Raw genomic sequence first — 25,054 nt, 5'->3', positions numbered from 1 at the left:
TTATTTCTCCAAAACAGTTTCGGTGGATCGCATACTTAGAGTTTAATAAACCGCAAGGCTCTAAGATACTTTAATGACCGCCGGGAGCTACCTGTTTATCTCGTTTATGAGGACAAAAAAATCAACCGGAAGTTTAAAAGGTCAGACTAAAAATCGATCAAACGAAAAATCGCAGCATTTAAAAAACCCGCAGCACAATCATAAATCCTACAAACTGAGCTGAGACTAGACTAGTAATTGCTAGTAGTGCTGTTTTCACGAAACTGAGTTTACCTGAAAAACTGTGAATAAGTCAGGAAAAATTCAAAATTTAAGACAAGAGCAAAAAGTTTAATCGAAAAGTCACTAACTAAGAAACATAGCCGGCAGATTGCCGGAATAGCTGCGAAATAGACTTGCGTGCCGTAAAATACAGATGGAAAAAGATACAGAAGTGAGTTGATAATAGTTATCGCCGCCGCCTATAAAACTTACAAGTTTATTTCAAAGGAGGTTGTTTTTGGGTGCAAAAAAAGTTTCACTGTCGCGTCTCCAACCGGCGATCTCCGGATTAACAGCCAGTCGCCTTAACCACTCGGCTGTCGGACCATACAATCTGTTTTCTTACAATCAACTTTGTTTTAGGAACAGCAACTTAGGTCACGCAGAAAGCGTGAAATCAAGCGCGAAAAAGCCATTTAAGCAGTGACGAGACAGAATGTTCTAGAACAAATGCAAAACGAAAATGAAGCGTCAGACGACGAAACAAAAAAAAACCAAGAGCACCGCAATATAGCTACGCTCAGCTTACAGCTTCGCAGCTATAAACATAAACATAACCGACTGACGTCAGGTGAATTGCTCGCAAACGAATGGCGAGCGTTTTAGTGTAGCTAGCATTAGCTTAATTGAAGAGGCATGAGATGAGCGCAGCGGTGGGGAGGGGGTGCTGACGTGGGGCAACGGCGGGGGTCTTTGGCTGCACGGGGCCCTTACGACCTTAACGATGTGCAGGGGTGTGGATTGGGGAGGGGGGGGGGGTGAGGCGAGTTTTTATGGGGGGAGGGTGTTGTGGGGGGGGGGGGGCAAACTTTGAGAACCGCCCTTCACACCATAAGTATAAGTCTCCAAAACAGTTTCTGTGAATTCCATACTTGGAGACTAGTGAGCTGAAGGGCTCTAAGAGAACTTATTGCCCTCTTGTCGCTGCATGTTTATTCCCTTTTTGAGGACGAGAAGTTAAATGGGTCAGACGAAAATTCTGTGAAGCGAAAAATCGCATATTAAGGCCAACAGGACTAATCTAATTGCTTCAAACTTCGTTTCACGTCGGGCTGTCAAACGAATGGCAGGCAGTTCGATTCGCCTGTAACTAGCTGCGGCTTAGGGAGGCTGGCTTTGGCCTAATTGAGGTGAGGTGGGGTAAGCATGGGGGATGGGGGTAAGGAAAGGGAGGAAGTCCAAAGAACCGCACTTCACATCATGAATTTATGTCTCCGAAAGGCTGAGATACTTTAATGACCGCCGGGAGCTAACTGTTTATCTCGTTTATGAGGAAAAAAAATCAACCGGAAGTTAAAAAGGTCAGACTGAAAATCGATCAAACGAAAAATCGCAGCATTTAAAAAAACAGCAGCTTTATTATAAATCTTACAAACTGCTTTCGAGAGCAATTAATCAGCAAACTTCAAAGAACAAGTTTTAGACGATAAGCGCAAAAAGCGTGTGGTGGGGGGGGGCAAACAGAAGAACGGGTTCCAATTCCATAGAACAATTGTTTCAGATTAATAAAAAAATGTCAGGATATACATAATATCAACTAGCAGAACCAAATAATATCTCTTACAGTTGATACGAGAACTTTCCAAGGCATTCTTTCAATTTGAAGCTAGACAATTTTTCAATTTCATTATTTATAGCTAACCTGCATTCGAATCCACTGTAAACAATCTTCTCTTTGTGTTGCTTTCGTCTCCTCTCAGATTCGGAATACTTTCCGAGTCGCTCCTCTGATCTTCTGAAACCTTTTTGGCCATAATGACATCTCGCAACTGGTTACTCAAGGCGAACCCCTCGTCAGAGTAACAAGTGCTGCTAGTCACAGGTCGCTCATCATCATTGTCAAGCAAAGGAGCGTCACCAGTTGACAAACTATGTGAAGATAGAGATTGCATTTGGAATTGAAGGCAAAGATTTTCCAAACTGCATTCCAGCTCCAGATTCACTGGGCTGAAAAATGCAAAACTAACTTCAAGTGAATCAATATCAACCGACTAGCATCGGACAAACTGCTCTCGCGCGACAGGCGGGGCAATTTGTTTCAGAGGGGGCTGTAGCCTAGATAATTTTTACGGGTGAAAAAACCCGACTAGGGAGCGGTTCAAACCCGTGAGTTCGGGTGTACTAGACTTCAGCACTTACCAAACTGCCATCAGACTCAATTTCTGAATAAGAGCAATTTAGATAACGCAAAAATTAAGATTTCCAGCGTGAAAAGGTGAAATCGAAAGAATGTTCGAGAAGAAAACCGTCTAGTAAAAATTTTGTAAAAAAAGACACACACGATTACAAAGATTGCTCCAAACTTCGTTCGAGAGTAATTAAACAGATCAAACTTATTTTAGAGAGCTCTTTTTGAACCTATAACTCCTTGCTTAATAGTAACAGATTGTCAACATAACCGAATAATGTCGGAAGATTAATTTCGACCGATTGACATACACCCAATTTTATTTCAGGCCTGCATGAGCCGAGGGCTTATAAAGACCACTAGTAAGATAGAAAGAGGAAAAAATCAAACCAATTTTGGCTCACTTTCCATTTGACTTTTAGTAGCAAACTACCCCCACTCTAGTTCAGTTGCTTAAAACTGTGCACCAGTGCGCAATTTAGATTAAGCAAACAAAGCAGTCAAGCGCTACCTACTCGTAGAATTGAAAAAAATAAGCAAAAACAATGATTTAAAGACACACGCAGCTACAGTAATTGCTTCAAACTTTGTTCGAGCACAACTGAAAATTTCCGAGATTATACAGCGGATTCTCTAAAATTGGATAAAAATACCGGAAGGACCTAGAACACAACTGACTACGTCGGATGAACTGCACTTATAGGGTGCATAACTTTCCTTTCAAATGATGTTAATAGAGCTTATTGAACGTTACAACTGCAACTTTTAAAAACTATAGCTCAATTCTGATCTCAGAGTTAACAGTAAACTGCTGTCTATTCAGAGCAGTCGAATTTGTCGAGTTACAGCGCTAAAAACAGACATAACACAAAACGATATCAATCTACCTTTCAAAGTCCGCGATTAAAATGTGGAATCCTATAACATTAATTGATATTGATAACTTGTTTTTACAGGAATTTACCTCATTAAATGATAAAACAATGTCACTCATTCACCATCGCATCGCATACATATGGGGAATCAATTTATCAGTTTCTTCGGATTTTGCTTTTTTTACCTGATAAAAACTTCACTATGTCGAGTTCATTTATGTCGAGTACGAAAGCGTCATAAAATAGAGAGAGTGAGGTAAGTCGGAAGTTAAACGTGAAAATGATTTTTAAAAAGCGAACAGCGCGAAAGAGGGAAACAAAAAATTGCTGGCAGATTGCCAGAAAATAGTCGCACTAGCTTTGTAGATCTGTAAATTTTAAATGCTAAGATATTATATTTTGATTAAGAATCTGTTTAACTTTCTGCTGCGTCTATTAGTTGCCCTCAAAAACCCTTCAATTACAGTGACAAGAGCTCACTTGACCTTGTCTCATTGATTAAAGTAAAGAAAAATAAATTTCAGAGTTCGGAAGTCATTTTTGAGAGTGAGTAAGTCACGTGTGACCAAAAACTTAATCACTCAATTTAACAAAAAAACTCTCCGCTAATAGTGACAAATGACGTCACGCACGCATTACAGTTTAAATCGCATGCACGAACGAATGAAATTTGAAGTGCAGATTTGAAGTGATTGTGACGTCATATGTTTGTAACAAAAATCTTGACGAAATGATAAAACAGCAGGTCAAGTCTTGAATAACAATTCAAAGAATTTTCATTGACTAAACAAAAAATTAGACCTCGAATGGAATATGAATCAATTGGAAAATCAATTTTGAAAAAAAAAATCAAACATAGCCTGCGGATTGCCGGAATAGCTGCGAAAGAATAGACCTGCGTGCCATATAATAGAGATAGAAACAGATACAGATCTAAACTGAAAAAAAATCGACGCCGCTCAAAAAACTAGGCTAAAAAACATTCAGCGATAAATTAGTAAAGCTTGTTAATATTCATTCCACGCAAGCCTCTTATTAGGGACCTTTACTGCACAGATGAGTTCCTTTGACCTTAAACAAATTCAAATAAAACTTAAGTTTTAAAGTGCAAGTCATTTTATTGAGTGAGGTAAGTCACGTATGATCAAAATCTAATCACGCAAATAACCTAAAAACTTTTGCTAAAGCGAGTGAGAAATGACGTCACGCGCGCAAATTCCGTTAGTGTGAGGAAAAAGTAATTCAGAAAATTCGACTTTTTCAGCTTTGCTGTGTGAACAAATGTAAAACGAAACAAGAGCGTCAGACGACGAAACAAAAAAAACCAAGAGCACCGCAATATAGCTTCGCTCAGCTAACAGCTTCGCAGCTATAAAAAAAACAGCAAAAATCATTGTCAAAATGCGGCATGTGAATAAAAAAGCGAGAAAGCGAACTTCTGTTCAAACACCGTTTTCTCATTCTGCTCTCAAAATTAGAGCGAAAAAGTTCACGCCGCCAAGCCACTCACTTTTTCTCTCCACGTCCTGTTTCGGTGTGACCAAAAATATCTTCAATTTGACTTCAAAAATCATGACAATGTGTGCACAGATCTTTCAAAAAAGATACCAATAAAAATCAAAATCTTTGAATTTTAAAAAAACAAAGAGAAGGCCAATAATAGCCTAGGCTATCGCTTTCCGGCTATTAAACAAACCTAAGATAAAAAAGAAACACTCTTGAATAATAGGCGTTTGATTTATTGGATACACCTTAGAGGGCATACAATTTTAAACATATACGCGCTATATGACTACATAGTTTTTAACCCGAGTACTGCTGTTCCTCGAAACAGTATATATCCGCTTTTTCATTTAACAACTTAAATTTTTTCTGAGCACTGACCTGACGACATCCCTTTCCATTTTTGATACGAGAATAGCTGGGTCTCCTCTTCGTGGCTTTGGAGACTGTTCCTTACTACTCGACACTTCATCACTCTTCGAAATAATGTCCTCGATTTCCTGAAATAATAAGTAGCATTACAGGACCCACATTTTGAACTTTCTTTACAATAATAGTAAAATGCGGTTATATCATAATTAGTACAGCAATGGTTTTTAAAAAGTTACTGCAGCAAATTGGTATAAATTTGCATCCGAATATTTTGAGTATCTCTTTTTGAGGTGAAATTAATATTTCTTCAGATTTTGCATCATCGTAAATGCAATAGCACGATCTGTCATCAGATAGCATAACTATTGTAATATTTGTTAACTTGAAACTTGAATCACTTTTTTTAATTTTCGCGTGACTGCAAGAAATATTTCACTATTTTCAATACTAACACTGCTTTCTTTCCATTGCTGGTTTCGGTTGAACCGCAACGTCTCGCTAAGGTAGTCCTGGTAATCAGACAGGCTGCTATTGTCACTTTCGCCACCCACATCGCTCCCTTCATCTTCTTCCAACCCAATTACTTCATCAACGCCCACATTTTCACATTGCATTACGTCATTATGACCGACGTCGCCACTACCTGATCCAAGTTTAGTTGAAAATCCGCCAAAAAGTTTTCCAAAAGGTTTCTTGTTCCCGTTTTTACCACCCCGAAACTTTGAGTTGAAGCTCGCAAATCCACCGCGAAGCTTTGTACTAGGGTCAATTTTTACTGTTTTCGAATCAGCACCAGTTGATGCTTCTTTCTTTTCGTTGTTCCGGTCGGTCAAAATTTGAGGTTTATCATACCATTTTGGACTCTGTGAAGATTCCTTCTTTCTCACCGGTTGAATCGGCTTCACCATCTCGCTAGGTCGCTCGTACGGCCTCTTGCTATCAGGAATAATTCCACAAATAACACTTTCGGGACTGCTGGACAAGTCCGAACTACACGAAGCTTCCCTTGGCTGGGATTGAGACTGTTGTATTTTCTCTTTCAACTTGTTCTTCAAAACCGATTCCTCAGATTTTGACCAGGAATCATGATGTCTAGGAGCTGCACCTCTAGATTTTAGGGTGGAGGTGTCCGGGGAGGATGCAAGGTAGTCTGTATCTTGGATTCCTGAGTCGGTGTAGTTATTGGAGTGTAGTTTACATTTGATATTGGGCGCTCCATTGGGATAGATGTCGCGTTTCAGAAAATGTACCTGAAAACAAATTGCTTTTTATATATGAGCCCGATTTTTATTGTTCCGCCCTACTTGTGAACTATATACTGGAGGAACTATATACTCAAATGGGTTTTATTTGTTCTGTGAATTTTGGCCGATCGATATATTCATCGTAGAGAAATGTGAGTGGTATCATAAAAAAAGCTCTTCCAGCGCAAAATTCAAAATTAAAAAGATTTTTTTGAATTTTGTTTTTTTTTCGAGGATTTATCGAAGATTGAAGTTTTGTGTGAACATGGGATATTTGGCATGATTTTGTTCACTTTTACTGTAATTTTTCTTCAAATTAAGATATTTTCTATAAAAATAGTATTTCAAATTTACATTTCATGCCGCAAAATGAACCAATTGTGTGTTCCTAATAGACTGAAGGCAATAAAAAAGACTCGTTCTGGTCTCATAGGGATGTTCACTATCAAAAAAAAAGAATTCTGTTTGAGAGCTCTTGTTTTAGAAACCTTTTCAGTTTTTATTTGTTTTTTTTTTAAAAAAATACCTAGAGACCAGTCTTTTCATATTGAGGTTCTGTTAACAAAAAACCTCATTTACGGTTAAATGAAGCCCAATGAACAAAAAAAATTCGTTTTCAAGGAAATGCTCATGTTTTTTTTTTTGCTTCGACACTGAGTTTTCGTAGTTTAAAATGAAAATGTGATTTTCTTTTTGAGGATTTACTAATTCTTTGGAGTCCTATGGCGCGAATTTATTGAATAAAGGTGCAATATGTTCCGTAATGAGCATTAAGGGAACATATTTAGCGCTTTGAGTGGACAGCTATTGGCTGTTAAGAATTTAATAATTTTTCGAAAATTTTTTTGAACATTAACCAATCATAAACTTATTTTCGTGAACTGTAAGTCAGTCTCAGTAATGAAAGGACCCTCTTTTTTCCTACTGCAACCGATTCTTATCTGGTAAGCGGTTTTATCTACTAAATATTGGATATATGACTTCAATGACACGGGATCTCAATTTTTTTTTAATTTTTGTGGTTATTTTTGTATTATTGGTTACTTTTGAACTCATATCACATTATCCAAATGTTGATAGCTCCCATTGTTTTAGAAAATACGTTCAGTGGATCACTGCTAAAATATTCAGAGAAAAGCTTATGGTTTGAATGGCTTCAACAATTTCTTCTCGCACTTCTCTACTGAATTTTTGGTTTTTACCTGTTTTTGTTGTTGTTTTCATAGTTATAAGACTTATTGCGATGCTTAATTGATTAACTATGCATGAAAAATATCCTTTTCCTCCCATCACGGCATATCTGAGTGTTTTTATAGACTTCCGTTGAAAGCTATTGAATAATTTTTCGAAAATTTTTTTTAAACATTAACCAATCTTGAACTTTTTTCGTAAACTGTTAGTCAGTCTCAGTGTTGATAGGACCCCCCTCTTTGCAACTGCATAGAACGCTAATCTGGTTTCCGGTTTTATCTTCTAATTAATAGTTTTCATACTACAATGCCACGGGTTTTCAAAAAATTTTAATTTTTGGATACTTTTTCGGATTTTTGGTTCCTTTTGAAATACTATCACATTATCCTAATACTGATAGTTCCCATTGGTTTAGAGAAGACGTTCAATTGATCATAATTAAAGTTTTCAGAGTAGAGCTAATGATTTAATTTGCTTTGACACTTTCTTCAGGCACTTCTCTAATGAACTTTTTGGTTTTGCCTGTATTCGTTGTTGTTTTCATAGTCAATGACGTGTTGTAATGGTTTATTGATGAGGTATGAAAAGCAAACAACCTTTGTCGTCCCATCAATTTAGCGTATTCATTGGCTTCCGTTGAAAGCTATTGAATTTTATGGCGTTGATACTACGAGTTTTTTCAAAAATTTCGTGGTTCTAATATATTTGTTCATATTTGGTAATTTTTTTGAAGCTATATTGTTAAAACAGAAGACTCCCATTGCTGTTTAAAAAAACTATTTAAAACTAGAAAAGTTTTAATTGAAAAATTCACTTTTTAATGCCTCCGACACTTTTCTCGCTCAATTTTTTTCTTGAATTTGATGTTTTTTCTTGTTTTTTGTTTTTTAGGTAGCCGCAAATTGCTGACCGGTCGCATAAGCTTGTAATTGAAGATTGAATGAATGACGTTACCCAAAACTTTCAGTTTATAGCGAATAGTCTGAAAGTTTATTTATATTTTCAATTTTTTTCAAATTTTTCAGGTTTTGTTGTTCTTTTCGTCAACTTTTAACTTTATTTTCTTTATTGAGAGGTTCCGTCCAATTTCTTGTATTTCAAAAAATAACATACCTATTTATTGGATTTGTCACTGACGTTTTGTTTGTTGGACAATATGCGTTTTCTTAAACGTTTTTTGAGTGGTCAGTTTTGTGTTTCTTTTTCTCTTCTTTCAACACAATCGCGTAATAACAGATCACAATGGTTTTCCCATGATTCCATTTAATCTAATGTTCCGATTTTCGAGTCCAATGAAGCGATGTTCGTAGAGTGAACAATGAAGCGCAATTCATCCTTATGTAACGCTAAATGCTAAGCTCGAAAAGACTGCCTTCGCCTACCTGAGCGGATAGAAGGAATTCAGATTTGGGTTGCGGGACACAGGAGGGGAAAGAGTGGAAGTGGAAACTTCTCTGAGTCACTTTGGAGCTGGGAGACAGAACATCTCCACCCGGGCACAACCTGCAAAGAACACCAGTAATTTATAAATCAATTTAATAAGTTTGAAATACGACAAAAAAATAGATCTGAACAAAAAAAACAAAGCTCAGACAATAGGGTTTACATATATCTGTTTTTCCTTGCGTAGTGAAGCAGCAGTACATGCATGTAGATTAGACTATGTAGGAGCTAGATTGTTGAAAAGCAAACGCGGAGAATTTGTAGAACTGAGTTTATTAAGGTAAAAAGGTTTATTAAGTTTATTAGGTTCTTAGACGGTGTTTGTGTTACATTGAAAATTGATAATAATCCACCCACATTTAGGAGCAGAATAACATTCTAATCAACTATACTTAAAATTCGAGAGAAAATTAAAATCCAACCTGTAGTGAATGGAGCTAGGACTTTGACCTCGACTACTGACCAACCAGGAAGCCAGTTGTGAAAAGGACAGATGGGATCTGATGGCTTGGAACAGTGCATTTGCGTCCAGCGTTCCAGATACCGACTCACCACACCTTGAAGAAGCAAGAAAGATACTTATTGGATCATATTGGAATTTTCTGGAGAAAAATGGAACGGTTGTGGAAAGTTACAGCACCCATAGTTTTAAAAGGAAACCTTTTTAACTGGTAATCACGATTCTCCCATTCATTAGTTAATACACTGCTAATGTGGTTAAAACGCTTATTAAACAACTCACAGACAGGAAACGTTCCCGGCGGAATGCATACGAGGATGCGATATTATCGAGGCATCAAAACTTTTGCTATAGATAACAGTTGTGACCCATAATTATTCCAGTATATTCCAGAATTTTCTCTGATGTTTGCCTTCACATTCGATATGCAGTGAAATTTGAATCAGTCTTATTTCAGCTACAAAACCGTATGCAATTTACGCCTCAATTCTTAGTCCCATTTCAATTATTCATATCCAATCTCACAAATTGAGAGAAACAAACTCTGACCGTTTCACAATCTTCTGGAAAGTCCACACTTCAATGAGAACCGCATCACAACATAGATTCTCCCAGTTTAATTGTTCACTGGTGAAGTTGCAGCAACAGTCTGCAAATAGCCACACTTCTACAATCAGGGGAGCATTCGAAGACAGAATGGATCGCATCGCGCACAGTCTGTGGTAATTGCCCACACACTAAAACAATATAATTCAAAAGAATATAAGAATTCAACTCGTATCTAAATTTCGAGGACAAACAGGTAACAATCTCTCATCTGCTCAAAACTCTTGCTTTTCACGGATATCAAAAAAATTGTCAAAAAATTGTTGCCTAGTTGTTTTGCTAAACTTATTAAATAGTCTCCAATTGTACCCGGGAGGCTATTTAATTGTATTTTCAGCTTTGTCCTGAATAGTTATTGCATGTTGATAGTGGCCGGATTTTTATTGGGTAGCCCCGCTCATAAGGAATTTTAGATTCCGGTGGAAGAATCGAAAGTTATCTTTGTCCGTCATCAATTTGTTTAAATAGACGAATTTGAACTGCTCGCTTCCTTCGTTGAAAGAACCCAATGGTATTTATTTATTGTTGGCGCCAGCTGTCTATACCAAGCTATGGAAAAATCTCCGAGTTGGTTGAAAAAGAAAATTCGGATATCAACTTTTGCTAAACCAGGTCTGAGTTTCAATCCAAATACTATCTCACCGCAAAAAAACTTTTGATATTAAGTGGAAATCTTCAGCGGAGAAAAGATTTAATTTTATGGCATGATGTGTTAAGCAACTCACTAAGTGGGCAGCGAAGTAATATTTTCTCACCAGAGACTGTTGAACAATTATTGGAAACATTGACATTTATTGGAGAGCATTTTTGAGCGATTGTGTACAATACACGAATTGGAAATCCAGATATTTTTGAAAAGCTGTGTAACGCAAAAGTTTGTTCAATAATTTCAGTAGAGAAACACCTATTATCTAAGCGCAAACAGAAATTAACCTGATTCAAAGACGCACTACGTAAAGTACATCGAGACGTTAATATAGAATTGAATTTTTTGTCGATTGTTATTAATCACGAAAAGGACTCACGGCAATTAACTTTGAAGAAGAGATCAATATCACAAACACGAAAATCAGAAATTAATAAGAAGTTGAAAAGGCAGAAACAGACGAGTGAAGGCGATTTGGAGGCACGTCAGCAATATGATGGTGCGTCATCTCTTCAGCAAATTCTTTGAGTTTCTCCGATCGGTAGCATTTGAGATTTCATCTTGGTACGATCGGAGAAGTGATATTTACAGGGAGTTGCCTTAATTTATTTTTCTCGACGTGCTTGATCTTTGATTATCTGTTGTGCGGTTTTTCATCATTTAGTACATCTTTAACCTCTATCAATCCTCAACATATCAAGACTTTCAGCTATTTCTCAAAAATGAACAACGAAGTACTTAATCATACTCAGCCCGAGTCGTTCACTGTAGAAAAGAAATCTGATAAAGATAGAATCCCTACTCTTAAATATCAATGCCAAACTCCTTGGATAAACCAAATAACAAACGTGGCTGCAATGTTCTAAGCCCAGCTGATAACGCTTTCAATGATGTAGACATCACCCAAGCAATTAAGTCGGGGTGCAAAAAGCGGTAGGAAGTTTGATTCCAACGATAGTCCAAAGTATACGATCGGAGCTTCGATCAAAAATAAACGAGATTGAGGAAGACAAGTTGAAGCAAATGAAAGAAGATGCAGCTGCGAACTAATTTTGAGAATAGAAAGCTTAAATTAATCGCGCTATCTGAAGCCGAAGTTCTCGAAAATTACAACAGAAGAGAAACATCAAACTTCTGGACTTGCCTGAACGCCATCAGAGCGGAAAAAGGGAGTCTTACCAGCAAACAACAGCGGCTGTCATAGATTTAGCGAGAATACTAAACGTATCGGTAACAACAAACGACATTTCAATTGCACACCGGCTTCCCGCTTCAACTAGAACCCAAAATAGACCAGTCATAGTCCAATTTTCTCGACGTATGGCAAAAAATGGAGTTCTTAGAAACAAGAAAAACGAGTCTGATGTTCGTGTTTTTGAAGATATAACGAAAGCAAGGCTTAACTTCCTGAGGATGATAAAAAGTGATGTACGAGTCAATTCAACTGGGACAAGAGAGGGTACAAATTTTTATGAATGCAGGCAAGATGGCTTAATCTATGAAATCAGCAACATTTACCAGGGTGGGATAGATCTTAAATACGGCTTGAGAGACGTGTTGGAATGCTTCCAAAAATTTTCGAAACAGTTTAATTCATTTCACGAGACTGGACAAATTTCCGGTCCATTTCGGAATGACAACGATGGTTCCTAAAGGAACTAATACTCCTATTCAAGTTCAACATCATAAAGATAACAACCAAAAATACACATGTATACTTGTGCTTCATTTAAATGTGAGATCTATAAAGAATAATTTCGGTGAACTAGAAACTTTAATTCACAGACTCGAAAAAATGCCTGACTGTTAGTGTTTGAGCGAAACTTGGTTGAACAGCGGCGATGACGTCAATAGTTTACTTGTTACTGGCTATCATCAGTATGCACTAACAAACAGAAGTTCGAAGGGTGGTGGTGTTATGATACAGTTGAAAAGTTATTATGATTTGATAAGAATACACAAAAATCCTCTCAACAAAGCTGCTGTTATCGAAATTAGAGCAAATAGTTTACGGTTCTTTGTAGCGGTCATATACAATAAACCTAGCATGCCCAAGAGGACTTTAAAGGTTTTTCATGAGTTCTTGGAGTCATGGAGCAGCAATGCAAAACCCTTTATTATCTGCAGTGACTTCAGTATCAACATTTTTGAGCAGAATCATTATGTAAACGACTATATAAATATGATAGCTTCAAATGGTTTTGTATTCGGAGTAAACGAACCAACTAGAGTAACGCATAGTATTTCAATATGCTAAGATCACTTTATTTATCGAAATGTACCTGATTCTGAAACCGAGGTACTGCTACGTCAAAGCTTCTCAGATCATTACCCGATTCAACTCAGTTGGAGAGTTCGAACAAAAACATATAGAGACTTTTTAGAGATACTAAGTTTGCAAAAGATCCAGAAAAAGTTAAACGCTATTTAGATGAATTAGATAAAGAGTTGGCATTAACAAAAAAATAACAACGTGAAACAATCCTTCAAATGCGTTCAATGCCATTAGTAGTGTGTTTTTGGATGTTACAGACAGATTTGCTCCCTTAATACAGCTGGGTAGAGAGAAACATAAACATCCTAAATGGTTCAGCAACAAACAAAATCTCAAAAATAAGAAGAACATTGCTCATCGTTATTGGAAAGGAAGTGATGATAATAGTTGGCTAGAAAAGTTCAAACGATTAAGATTCAGCTTTGAAAAACAGTGCTCTGCAGCCAAAAAATACATCTTTTTAAACAAATTTATCTTGCCGCGGTAATAAAAGACAAATCTATGAATTAATAAACGATTTAAAGTAGCGGTAAAGTAATGAACAGTGGCGAACAGTATTAGTCAGCCGACTGAAAAGGTTTAGAGAAGACGTTCAATTGATCATAATTAAAGTTTTCAGAGTAGAGCTAATGATTTAATTTGCTTTGACACTTTCTTCAGGCACTTCTCTAATGAACTTTTTGGTTTTGCCTGTATTCGTTGTTGTTTTCATAGTCAATGACGTGTTGTAATGGTTTATTGATGAGGTATGAAAAGCAAACAACCTTTGTCGTCCCATCAATTTAGCGTATTCATTGGCTTCCGTTGAAAGCTATTGAATTTTATGGCGTTGATACTACGAGTTTTTTCAAAAATTTCGTGGTTCTAATATATTTGTTCATATTTGGTAATTTTTTTGAAGCTATATTGTTAAAACAGAAGACTCCCATTGCTGTTTAAAAAAACTATTTAAAACTAGAAAAGTTTTAATTGAAAAATTCACTTTTTAATGCCTCCGACACTTTTCTCGCTCAATTTTTTTCTTGAATTTGATGTTTTTTCTTGTTTTTTGTTTTTTAGGTAGCCGCAAATTGCTGACCGGTCGCATAAGCTTGTAATTGAAGATTGAATGAATGACGTTACCCAAAACTTTCAGTTTATAGCGAATAGTCTGAAAGTTTATTTATATTTTCAATTTTTTTCAAATTTTTCAGGTTTTGTTGTTCTTTTCGTCAACTTTTAACTTTATTTTCTTTATTGAGAGGTTCCGTCCAATTTCTTGTATTTCAAAAAATAACATACCTATTTATTGGATTTGTCACTGACGTTTTGTTTGTTGGACAATATGCGTTTTCTTAAACGTTTTTTGAGTGGTCAGTTTTGTGTTTCTTTTTCTCTTCTTTCAACACAATCGCGTAATAACAGATCACAATGGTTTTCCCATGATTCCATTTAATCTAATGTTCCGATTTTCGAGTCCAATGAAGCGATGTTCGTAGAGTGAACAATGAAGCGCAATTCATCCTTATGTAACGCTAAATGCTAAGCTCGAAAAGACTGCCTTCGCCTACCTGAGCGGATAGAAGGAATTCAGATTTGGGTTGCGGGACACAGGAGGGGAAAGAGTGGAAGTGGAAACTTCTCTGAGTCACTTTGGAGCTGGGAGACAGAACATCTCCACCCGGGCACAACCTGCAAAGAACACCAGTAATTTATAAATCAATTTAATAAGTTTGAAATACGACAAAAAAATAGATCTGAACAAAAAAAACAAAGCTCAGACAATAGGGTTTACATATATCTGTTTTTCCTTGCGTAGTGAAGCAGCAGTACATGCATGTAGATTAGACTATGTAGGAGCTAGATTGTTGAAAAGCAAACGCGGAGAATTTGTAGAACTGAGTTTATTAAGGTAAAAAGGTTTATTAAGTTTATTAGGTTCTTAGACGGTGTTTGTGTTACATTGAAAATTGATAATAATCCACCCACATTTAGGAGCAGAATAACATTCTAATCAACTATACTTAAAATTCGAGAGAAAATTAAAATCCAACCTGTAGTGAATGGAGCTAGGACTTTGACCTCGACTACTGACCAACCAGGAAGCCAGTTGTGAAAAGGACAGATGGGATCTGATGGCTTGGAACAGTGCATTTGCGTCCAGCGTTCCAGATACCGACTCACCACACCTTGAAGAAGCAAGAAAGATACTTATTGGATCATATTGGAATTTTCTGGAGAAAAATGGAACGGTTGTGGAAAGTTACAGCACCCATAGTTTTAAAAGGAAACCTTTTTAACTGGTAATCACGATTCTCCCATTCATTAGTTAATACACTGCTAATGTGGTTAAAACGCTTATTAAACAACTCACAGACAGGAAACGTTCCCGGCGGAATGCATACGAGGATGCGATATTATCGAGGCATCAAAACTTTTGCTATAGATAACAGTTGTGACCCATAATTATTCCAGTATATTCCAGAATTTTCTCTGATGTTTGCCTTCACATTCGATATGCAGTGAAATTTGAATCAGTCTTATTTCAGCTACAAAACCGTATGCAATTTACGCCTCAATTCTTAGTCCCATTTCAATTATTCATATCCAATCTCACAAATTGAGAGAAACAAACTCTGACCGTTTCACAATCTTCTGGAAAGTCCACACTTCAATGAGAACCGCATCACAACATAGATTCTCCCAGTTTAATTGTTCACTGGTGAAGTTGCAGCAACAGTCTGCAAATAGCCACACTTCTACAATCAGGGGAGCATTCGAAGACAGAATGGATCGCATCGCGCACAGTCTGTGGTAATTGCCCACACACTAAAACAATATAATTCAAAAGAATATAAGAATTCAACTCGTATCTAAATTTCGAGGACAAACAGGTAACAATCTCTCATCTGCTCAAAACTCTTGCTTTTCACGGATATCAAAAAAATTGTCAAAAAATTGTTGCCTAGTTGTTTTGCTAAACTTATTAAATAGTCTCCAATTGTACCCGGGAGGCTATTTAATTGTATTTTCAGCTTTGTCCTGAATAGTTATTGCATGTTGATAGTGGCCGGATTTTTATTGGGTAGCCCCGCTCATAAGGAATTTTAGATTCCGGTGGAAGAATCGAAAGTTATCTTTGTCCGTCATCAATTTGTTTAAATAGACGAATTTGAACTGCTCGCTTCCTTCGTTGAAAGAACCCAATGGTATTTATTTATTGTTGGCGCCAGCTGTCTATACCAAGCTATGGAAAAATCTCCGAGTTGGTTGAAAAAGAAAATTCGGATATCAACTTTTGCTAAACCAGGTCTGAGTTTCAATCCAAATACTATCTCACCGCAAAAAAATTTTTGATATTAAGTGGAAATCTTCAGCGGAGAAAAGATTTAATTTTATGGCATGATGTGTTAAGCAACTCACTAAGTGGGCAGCGAAGTAATATTTTCTCACCAGAGACTGTTGAACAATTATTGGAAACATTGACATTTATTGGAGAGCATTTTTGAGCGATTGTGTACAATACACGAATTGGAAATCCAGATATTTTTGAAAAGCTGTGTAACGCAAAAGTTTGTTCAATAATTTCAGTAGAGAAACACCTATTATCTAAGCGCAAACAGAAATTAACCTGATTCAAAGACGCACTACGTAAAGTACATCGAGACGTTAATATAGAATTGAATTTTTTGTCGATTGTTATTAATCACGAAAAGGACTCACGGCAATTAACTTTGAAGAAGAGATCAATATCACAAACACGAAAATCAGAAATTAATAAGAAGTTGAAAAGGCAGAAACAGACGGGTGAAGGCGATTTGGAGGCACGTCAGCAATATGATGGTGCGTCATCTCTTCAGCAAATTCTTTGAGTTTCTCCGATCGGTAGCATTTGAGATTTCATCTTGGTACGATCGGAGAAGTGATATTTACAGGGAGTTGCCTTAATTTATTTTTCTCGACGTGCTTGATCTTTGATTATCTGTTGTGCGGTTTTTCATCATTTAGTACATCTTTAACCTCTATCAATCCTCAACATATCAAGACTTTCAGCTATTTCTCAAAAATGAACAACGAAGTACTTAATCATACTCAGCCCGAGTCGTTCACTGTAGAAAAGAAATCTGATAAAGATAGAATCCCTACTCTTAAATATCAATGCCAAACTCCTTGGATAAACCAAATAACAAACGTGGCTGCAATGTTCTAAGCCCAGCTGATAACGCTTTCAATGATGTAGACATCACCCAAGCAATTAAGTCGGGGTGCAAAAAGCGGTAGGAAGTTTGATTCCAACGATAGTCCAAAGTATACGATCGGAGCTTCGATCAAAAATAAACGAGATTGAGGAAGACAAGTTGAAGCAAATGAAAGAAGATGCAGCTGCGAACTAATTTTGAGAATAGAAAGCTTAAATTAATCGCGCTATCTGAAGCCGAAGTTCTCGAAAATTACAACAGAAGAGAAACATCAAACTTCTGGACTTGCCTGAACGCCATCAGAGCGGAAAAAGGGAGTCTTACCAGCAAACAACAGCGGCTGTCATAGATTTAGCGAGAATACTAAACGTATCGGTAACAACAAACGACATTTCAATTGCACACCGGCTTCCCGCTTCAACTAGAACCCAAAATAGACCAGTCATAGTCCAATTTTCTCGACGTATGGCAAAAAATGGAGTTCTTAGAAACAAGAAAAACGAGTCTGATGTTCGTGTTTTTGAAGATATAACGAAAGCAAGGCTTAACTTCCTGAGGATGATAAAAAGTGATGTACGAGTCAATTCAACTGGGACAAGAGAGGGTACAAATTTTTATGAATGCAGGCAAGATGGCTTAATCTATGAAATCAGCAACATTTACCAGGGTGGGATAGATCTTAAATACGGCTTGAGAGACGTGTTGGAATGCTTCCAAAAATTTTCGAAACAGTTTAATTCATTTCACGAGACTGGACAAATTTCCGGTCCATTTCGGAATGACAACGATGGTTCCTAAAGGAACTAATACTCCTATTCAAGTTCAACATCATAAAGATAACAACCAAAAATACACATGTATACTTGTGCTTCATTTAAATGTGAGATCTATAAAGAATAATTTCGGTGAACTAGAAACTTTAATTCACAGACTCGAAAAAATGCCTGACTGTTAGTGTTTGAGCGAAACTTGGTTGAACAGCGGCGATGACGTCAATAGTTTACTTGTTACTGGCTATCATCAGTATGCACTAACAAACAGAAGTTCGAAGGGTGGTGGTGTTATGATACAGTTGAAAAGTTATTATGATTTGATAAGAATACACAAAAATCCTCTCAACAAAGCTGCTGTTATCGAAATTAGAGCAAATAGTTTACGGTTCTTTGTAGCGGTCATATACAATAAACCTAGCATGCCCAAGAGGACTTTAAAGGTTTTTCATGAGTTCTTGGAGTCATGGAGCAGCAATGCAAAACCCTTTATTATCTGCAGTGACTTCAGTATCAACATTTTTGAGCAGAATCATTATGTAAACGACTATATAAATATGATAGCTTCAAATGGTTTTGTATTCGGAGTAAACGAACCAACTAGAGTAACGCATAGTATTTCAATATGCTAAGATCACTTTATTTATCGAAATGTACCTGATTCTGAAACCGAGGTACTGCTACGTCAAAGCTTCTCAGATCATTACCCGATTCAACTCAGTTGGAGAGTTCGAACAAAAACATATAGAGACTTTTTAGAGATACTAAGTTTGCAAAAGATCCAGAAAAAGTTAAACGCTATTTAGATGAATTAGATAAAGAGTTGGCATTAACAAAAAAATAACAACGTGAAACAATCCTTCAAATGCGTTCAATGCCATTAGTAGTGTGTTTTTGGATGTTACAGACAGATTTGCTCCCTTAATACAGCTGGGTAGAGAGAAACATAAACATCCTAAATGGTTCAGCAACAAACAAAATCTCAAAAATAAGAAGAACATTGCTCATCGTTATTGGAAAGGAAGTGATGATAATAGTTGGCTAGAAAAGTTCAAACGATTAAGATTCAGCTTTGAAAAACAGTGCTCTGCAGCCAAAAAATACATCTTTTTAAACAAATTTATCTTGCCGCGGTAATAAAAGACAAATCTATGAATTAATAAACGATTTAAAGTAGCGGTAAAGTAATGAACAGTGGCGAACAGTATTAGTCAGCCGAATGATCAAGATAATACAAGAGCCTTTAATAATTATTTTTGACAAATTTGCGTTTGAAATCAGCAAGCATCGCAGTGCTGAAAATGAACCGGAAGTTGTAAGACGTCAACAATCGATGTTTCTGTTTAAAAGTTACAAAGGAGGAAGTCAAAGACGTAATATCAAATTTGGATAATAAATCATCCTCTGGTGAGGATTTTGTTAATAATCATTTGGTAAAAATGTCAACGCCTGTAACTATTGAGTACATTACGTTTTTAAAATATCTCTCGTTGCACAGGGGCGAATTGCCGCAAGAGCTTAAAAAAGCAAAAGTTTTTCCTTTGCAAAAATCTGGTTCAAAGTTAGATGACAATAATTACAGGCCTATTTCACTACTTGTTTGGAGCAAGGTTTATAAAAAAAATTATGTTAAATCGGGTGTACTCTTACTTTGAAAGACTTTCTTTGTTTTATCATAGACAATTGGGATTTCGAAACAAACATCGTACAAATGATGCACTTGTTGAATTTGCGGAAAAATTGAGATCTGTCTCTAAAAGAGGAAACGTTTTTAATTTTTTTTGGATCTGAGGAAAGCTTTTGATACAATTGATCACAAAATGATTATTAAGAAGCTAGAATGTTACGGTATCAGAGGAAAGGTATTAAAATGATTTGAATCATACCTCGAGCATAGAGTGAAGCGTTTTCATTTAAACGGAGTTATGTGTAACTGGCAAGAACTTAAATGTGGTGTATCACGGGGATCTATTACTGGTCCTCTTTTATTCACCAAATGATTTACCTTTAGTTTGCAAAAAGCTTATGTTATTCTGTTTGCAGACGATACAAATCCAACTGCTGTAGGAATGCAGGTAAATGAAGTTGAACAAGAATTAAAGAATATTAGCAAGTGGCTCAATTCAAATAAATTAGTGGCTCAATTTAGATAAAACGGTACCAAAGGGTGTCACTTTAGCAGCTAATGCGTCAGACAGTTTCTGTTTTAACCCGAGGGAAAGAAAAAAGGAACCAGTTTGTAAGTATTTAGCAATACCTGTTGATTCCAAGCTTTCTTTTGGAAGTCACATTGAAGAAGTTAAAAAGAAGTCAAGTAGGCAATGCGGTATTATCGCAAAACTGAGACGTTTTTTGCCTAGGAAACTGTTGATACAGTATTACGAATCAAACTTTAGGCCTATTGTTCAATATGGAGTCTTAGTCTATGGCTGCTGTGGTTACTGTTTGCTTCTGCCTATTTATCTTCTACAGAGAACAAATTCTAAAGTCCATTTATTTCAAGAAAAGAACCGATTCATATGAGGACATATTCCGGAGGCACTCGATATGGACTGTTTATGATCTGCACCTGTATGAATTGATTAAGTTTTCTCTGAAAGCAATCAGTGGCCTTCATTGTAAAAATTTTTGTAATGACTTGTTAGTACCTTATACCGTATACAGAGAAATTACGGGATCGGCAATTAAGTTACTCAAACAACCTTTATGCAAAAGAAAAATAGAACGCTGTTCAATCAAATTTTGTGCAACAAAGTTATACAATAAATTGAAAAACCTAGACATTATTCCTGCAGACTTTGAATCGAAGACGTTAGGCGAAATTGCTAATTTTTGCCATATGTTGAAGTGCTCATTTTTAGTTTGCAATCACGAACTCGCAAGATTTGTATTTGATTTTTAATTTGTGTGTCACAGTGCCTATCTCTCAAACAGTGTTAATTTGTATATTTTTTTCTTTTCGAATTATATTAATTGTTCTCGTATTTGTACTCAATTCAGGGGTAGACTGAGAAGTGAGCGTCTATAGCCCCGTTTTCTGTCCTCTCCAATTCAATATATTGTGCAGTAAATTGTATATTATTCATTGGAGAAATTAATTCTTTCTTTTTCCAAAAAAAAAGATAAATCATATACATCATTTTTGAGTTACAACTCTAATACCTTATTTTTTCTGATCAACTGACGTTGTTTAACAATTTCGGACAACGCGACACCATAGATAATACGGGACGTACTTAAGCGGGGTTTGCTTTCAGTGCTAATAAGAAGAAACCGGCAAAGTACCAAAATAACATTAAAAATAAGCAAAATCCCAAAGCTTAGGGAACTTGCGCGCTTTGCAGTCGTTTCAAATACCTGTTTAATTAGTGCCATCTGGTAAAACTTTGCTTGCTTTAGCTCGGGGTGTAAAATTCCATTCATTCGAAGCAGCTGACTCGACGAAATCTATTAGAGCTGATAATGGATACTGTTTGAGCCGGAAACTTAGTACGATGAAAACTGTACAGAAACAGTAACTATTTAAAAAAACAATAGCTGACAGACTGCCAGAAAATAGCAGCAAAGAACAAGGAAAAAAGATTTTTTTCTTACAAATTACTGCGATGCCATATTTTGATTTTGGTATGACCTATGTGTTGTTTATATTAGCTGACCTCAAAAACCTCCAATTAGAATATATACTCAGTTTGCCTTATCTCCTTCAATTGAAGCAGGAAAAATTCTCTTCAGAGTGAGAAAAGTATTTTTGGGAGTGAGGCAAGGGACGAAACACTTAATCACGAAGAAACCAACCCGCTCCAACAAAAGTAAAAAATGAATCAAGAATGATGTAATAAGATACCCTGCAGATTGCCGGAAGATAGCAGCCGTTGATTTCCATAATCCCGATTGCGATTCAGAAATTAAAAACATAGCTGGCAGATTGCCAGAAAATAGCCGCAATAGATTCGTAGATCGGCAGTCTCAAGAAAAACAGTAAAAACGAGAGACCAAAAAAATTCGTCTTTTCATTGAAGGCTGATATGTTATATTTTGATTTAAAATCTGTGTAAGTTTTTGCTGCCTCTATTAGCTGCTCTCAAAAAACCTTCATTTAGAGTGACACACACCCATTTGCGACACACACCCATTTGACCTTATCTCTTTGAATTAAAGTAAATAAAAGTCAATTTCAAAGTGAGGAAGTCAATTTTGAGAGTGAGGTAAGTCAAGTGTGACCAAAAATTTAATCACGCGAATGAACAAAGAAAACTCGCTCCACTAAGAGCGAAAAATGACGTCACGCAAGCAATTTAGTTGAAATTGCATGAACGAATGAACAAAAAGTGGCTGTGACGTCATATGGTCGTAACAAAAATCAAGACGAAGGAATAAAAAAACCAAGATAAGGCCAATAATAGCCCCAGCTATCGCTGTGCGGCTATTAAAAATGAAACGAATCCGGAGAAGTCAATTTCATGTAAAATGTCAAAAAAGCGACAAAGTGAGGTAAAGCAAACAATTTTTGTAAACGAAGTAAGAAGCTGGACAAGTCCCGAAACATTTCAAAAAACCTCTACCATGAATTGACTTGGCAAAAACTTTGAAAACCATTTCCTAAAAAAATTCAATAAAAAAGACGAGAAAAAAGTAAAAAGTAAAATTGCCGCATGTAAAAAAAATTTCTCAAAAACCAAAATTCTCAAAAACCAAAAATATCCGTTTTCTCAGTCCACTTTAAAATTAGAGTAAAAAAATTCACACGGCAAAACCACTCGCTTGTTTGCTCAATTTCCTGTTCTGGCGTTATCAAAATCACTACGCCAATTTTTACTTCAAAAATCGCGAAAAAGAACAGATTTTTGAAGAAAAGACAGCACCCAATACAATTCAAGTTCTTTGAATTGTAAAAAAAAATTAGGGCTGCTATAGTAGCCAATTGAGAAGATGAGGGCCGCTATTTAAAAAGAATGTTCAAAAAGCACTTTTACTCACTTCGTTGTAGGTCAAAACGCCGCCTGGAAACTACTTCCGGTTAAAAAAAACCTCAAGAAAACCAATATTCCTATTCGAGTCGTACATAACCAAGAGAGGCCAATAGCAGCGCTGCTCAACTACGAACTGCGATATCACAGCTATAAAAAACGAAATTTTCTCTAAGATTCGCAAGAGGTCACCCAAACAAGTGACCTATGCCAAAATTTCTACTCTGCAACTCAGAACAGTTTGCAAATCTGTCACTTTGTTTAAAGATTTTGTTTGTCATTGTGCTTTGTTTTAATGCTTTATAACTTAAAACGACATCACATCATCTCGTGTATGTGGTAGATGCCGTCCTGATTATTCCTCAATTTATGTGTGTATTTGTACTAAGAAGAATTCAATTATTTTTAGTCGAACTGGGAATTTGTCACCTTCACATAATATTGAGTTATGGTTTCCAAATCTTGCTTTCCTTGGATCTTAAAGAGCTGCAACCTTCCCAGTAACAACCGCCAAATATAGGTGTCTCGTCCTTGAAATCACTAACCTCTGAATTTTCAGTGGAGCATTGATGATTGAATCTCTTCCTTTGATCCACCTGTGGGAAATGCTCTCCTTGGGTGTATCCTGTAGCTGTCTTATTAGGAACAGCTATATTTTGTGGAGAGTTGGACGAGGGAACGGAGGATGAGAACACCTGGTTCTGATTAGCCGGACACCTTGATTCGCATACCATCAGAGCGGCCCTTTGGAGAACTGAATCAGCTGTAGTTTTTGTATTCACGCCTGAAACAGAAATAGTCTTGGGACCGATTCTACCCCCCCCCCGGTCCGTTCATGACCCCAGTTTATAACAACTTGACTGCGCCGCGGGGAGGGGAAGTAGGGTTTTATTCCCACTATTGTCATAGAATCATAACAAAGAACGATATGATTCACTTCAAATCCCAAGTCCTATTAAACTATGAGCAAAAATTACTGCATCTTTGGTTCTTCGAAAGCTTCTGATCACATTGGAAATTCGACCTGCCTCGGTTAAACTACTGACATGATAATTGGAAAAAATAGGAAAACATCTTACTCAAAAACTCACCTTCCATCATCTGTTCGGGCATAGCATCATCAAACTTCATTGTCACTTCACTACTTGAAGGTCGAACAGATGTTCCTCCAATTATCCTCGGTTGCTTCTGTTCCAAATTCTCCATTTTTTGAAGTGGGTATCGCTGCACGGCAGTTTGACCTCTGCCTGCAGTACGGGACTGATCACTGATAGAATCAGGAAAGCCAAGACGCATTTTGATCAACTTTCTTGAAATTATGTCTTTCGAGTTTTCAACTTGATAATGCTTTTGTATTCCAGACAAGTCTCAAGGTCGCGCGATTTCCGAGGCGATTGTTGAGATAGAGATATCTTTGTATAGATGTATATAGCCTTCGAGAGATCTAGAGGTCTTTCCCGATGTCAAGGTATTTGGGTAGAGCTAATATCTTCGCTTCTCTCGATGGTTGTCCAGAGGTCCAATTGTGTTCGAGGTCAATCGTTAGACCTTGATGCTTTCACTTTTACTTCGCTGCTTCGAAAGGTTCCTGTAAACTATTCGTATCCAAAAAACGCAGCAAAGCAAGTTCCCAATTGCTATGCAGACATTAGGGAAGTTTGACTACCTCTCGGACCAACCAAATTGCAAAGTTCTGACACCGCTGACATTTTGGCAACCAGATCCAGAACCAAATCCATATCCTGTCGTCCGCAAATGCACCAAACGGTATCTCAATATTGCGTTTGCCGACCTCTCGTTTATTTGATCGTATTTATTTTGAGCAAATGTTCGGCGTCTTCAAATCTTAGAGGTGACGATGCCAAAACATGCTATGAAGTTTAATCTGAAGTAGCAAGAGCAAAAGGGTCAAATTTAGTTTTACTGGTTATTAGAGCATAACAAAAATATAATAATCTATAGATATTTTCAGTGTGGTACGTATGGTATGGTAACGTATTAAGTCCAGGTGAACAATTCAATAAATATTCTGAATGACCACAAGCACAAGTGAGTCAAATCAAACAGTGAAGCTTGAGGAGAAATCAGAGCAAGTTTCGAAACAAGCGAAAAGGAATGAAATACATTCTGACCCT

General features: G+C 36.7%; 2 protein-coding genes across 3 annotated transcripts in view; both read right to left on the bottom strand.

Moving 5' to 3' along the window:
- Window positions 1–10,223, bottom strand: part of LOC142354295 (uncharacterized) — a 32,304-nt gene extending 22,081 nt beyond the window's left edge. The window contains exons 1-6 of the mRNA XM_075406558.1: window positions 10,027–10,223; window positions 9,440–9,574; window positions 8,957–9,077; window positions 5,592–6,389; window positions 5,149–5,267; window positions 1,904–2,208 (exon numbers count right to left, since the gene is read on the bottom strand). Coding sequence (XP_075262673.1) covers window positions 1,904–2,208; window positions 5,149–5,267; window positions 5,592–6,389; window positions 8,957–9,077; window positions 9,440–9,574; window positions 10,027–10,184 — 1,636 coding nt within the window. The 5' untranslated portion in view covers window positions 10,185–10,223. The remainder of the gene's footprint in view (window positions 1–1,903; window positions 2,209–5,148; window positions 5,268–5,591; window positions 6,390–8,956; window positions 9,078–9,439; window positions 9,575–10,026) is intronic.
- Window positions 10,224–13,700: 3,477 nt separating this feature from the next.
- LOC142354773 (atos homolog protein A-like) overlaps window positions 13,701–25,054 on the bottom strand; it is a 28,526-nt gene continuing 17,172 nt past the window's right edge. For both annotated transcript variants that reach the window (XM_075407157.1, XM_075407156.1), the window contains exons 2-6: window positions 24,011–24,804; window positions 23,465–23,703; window positions 15,625–15,812; window positions 15,038–15,172; window positions 13,701–14,675 (exon numbers count right to left, since the gene is read on the bottom strand). In XM_075407157.1, the coding sequence (XP_075263272.1) occupies window positions 14,519–14,675; window positions 15,038–15,172; window positions 15,625–15,812; window positions 23,465–23,703; window positions 24,011–24,215 (924 nt within the window). In that variant the 5' untranslated portion in view covers window positions 24,216–24,804 and the 3' untranslated portion in view covers window positions 13,701–14,518. The remainder of the gene's footprint in view (window positions 14,676–15,037; window positions 15,173–15,624; window positions 15,813–23,464; window positions 23,704–24,010; window positions 24,805–25,054) is intronic.

Source organism: Convolutriloba macropyga, chromosome 15 (assembly GCF_964194025.1).
Source record: "Convolutriloba macropyga chromosome 15, txConMacr16.3, whole genome shotgun sequence".
In the NCBI taxonomy this organism is placed as follows: domain Eukaryota; kingdom Metazoa; phylum Xenacoelomorpha; order Acoela; family Convolutidae; genus Convolutriloba; species Convolutriloba macropyga.
Note: the sequence above shows the minus strand (reverse complement) of the source record. Positions and strands in the feature narration are given on the sequence as shown.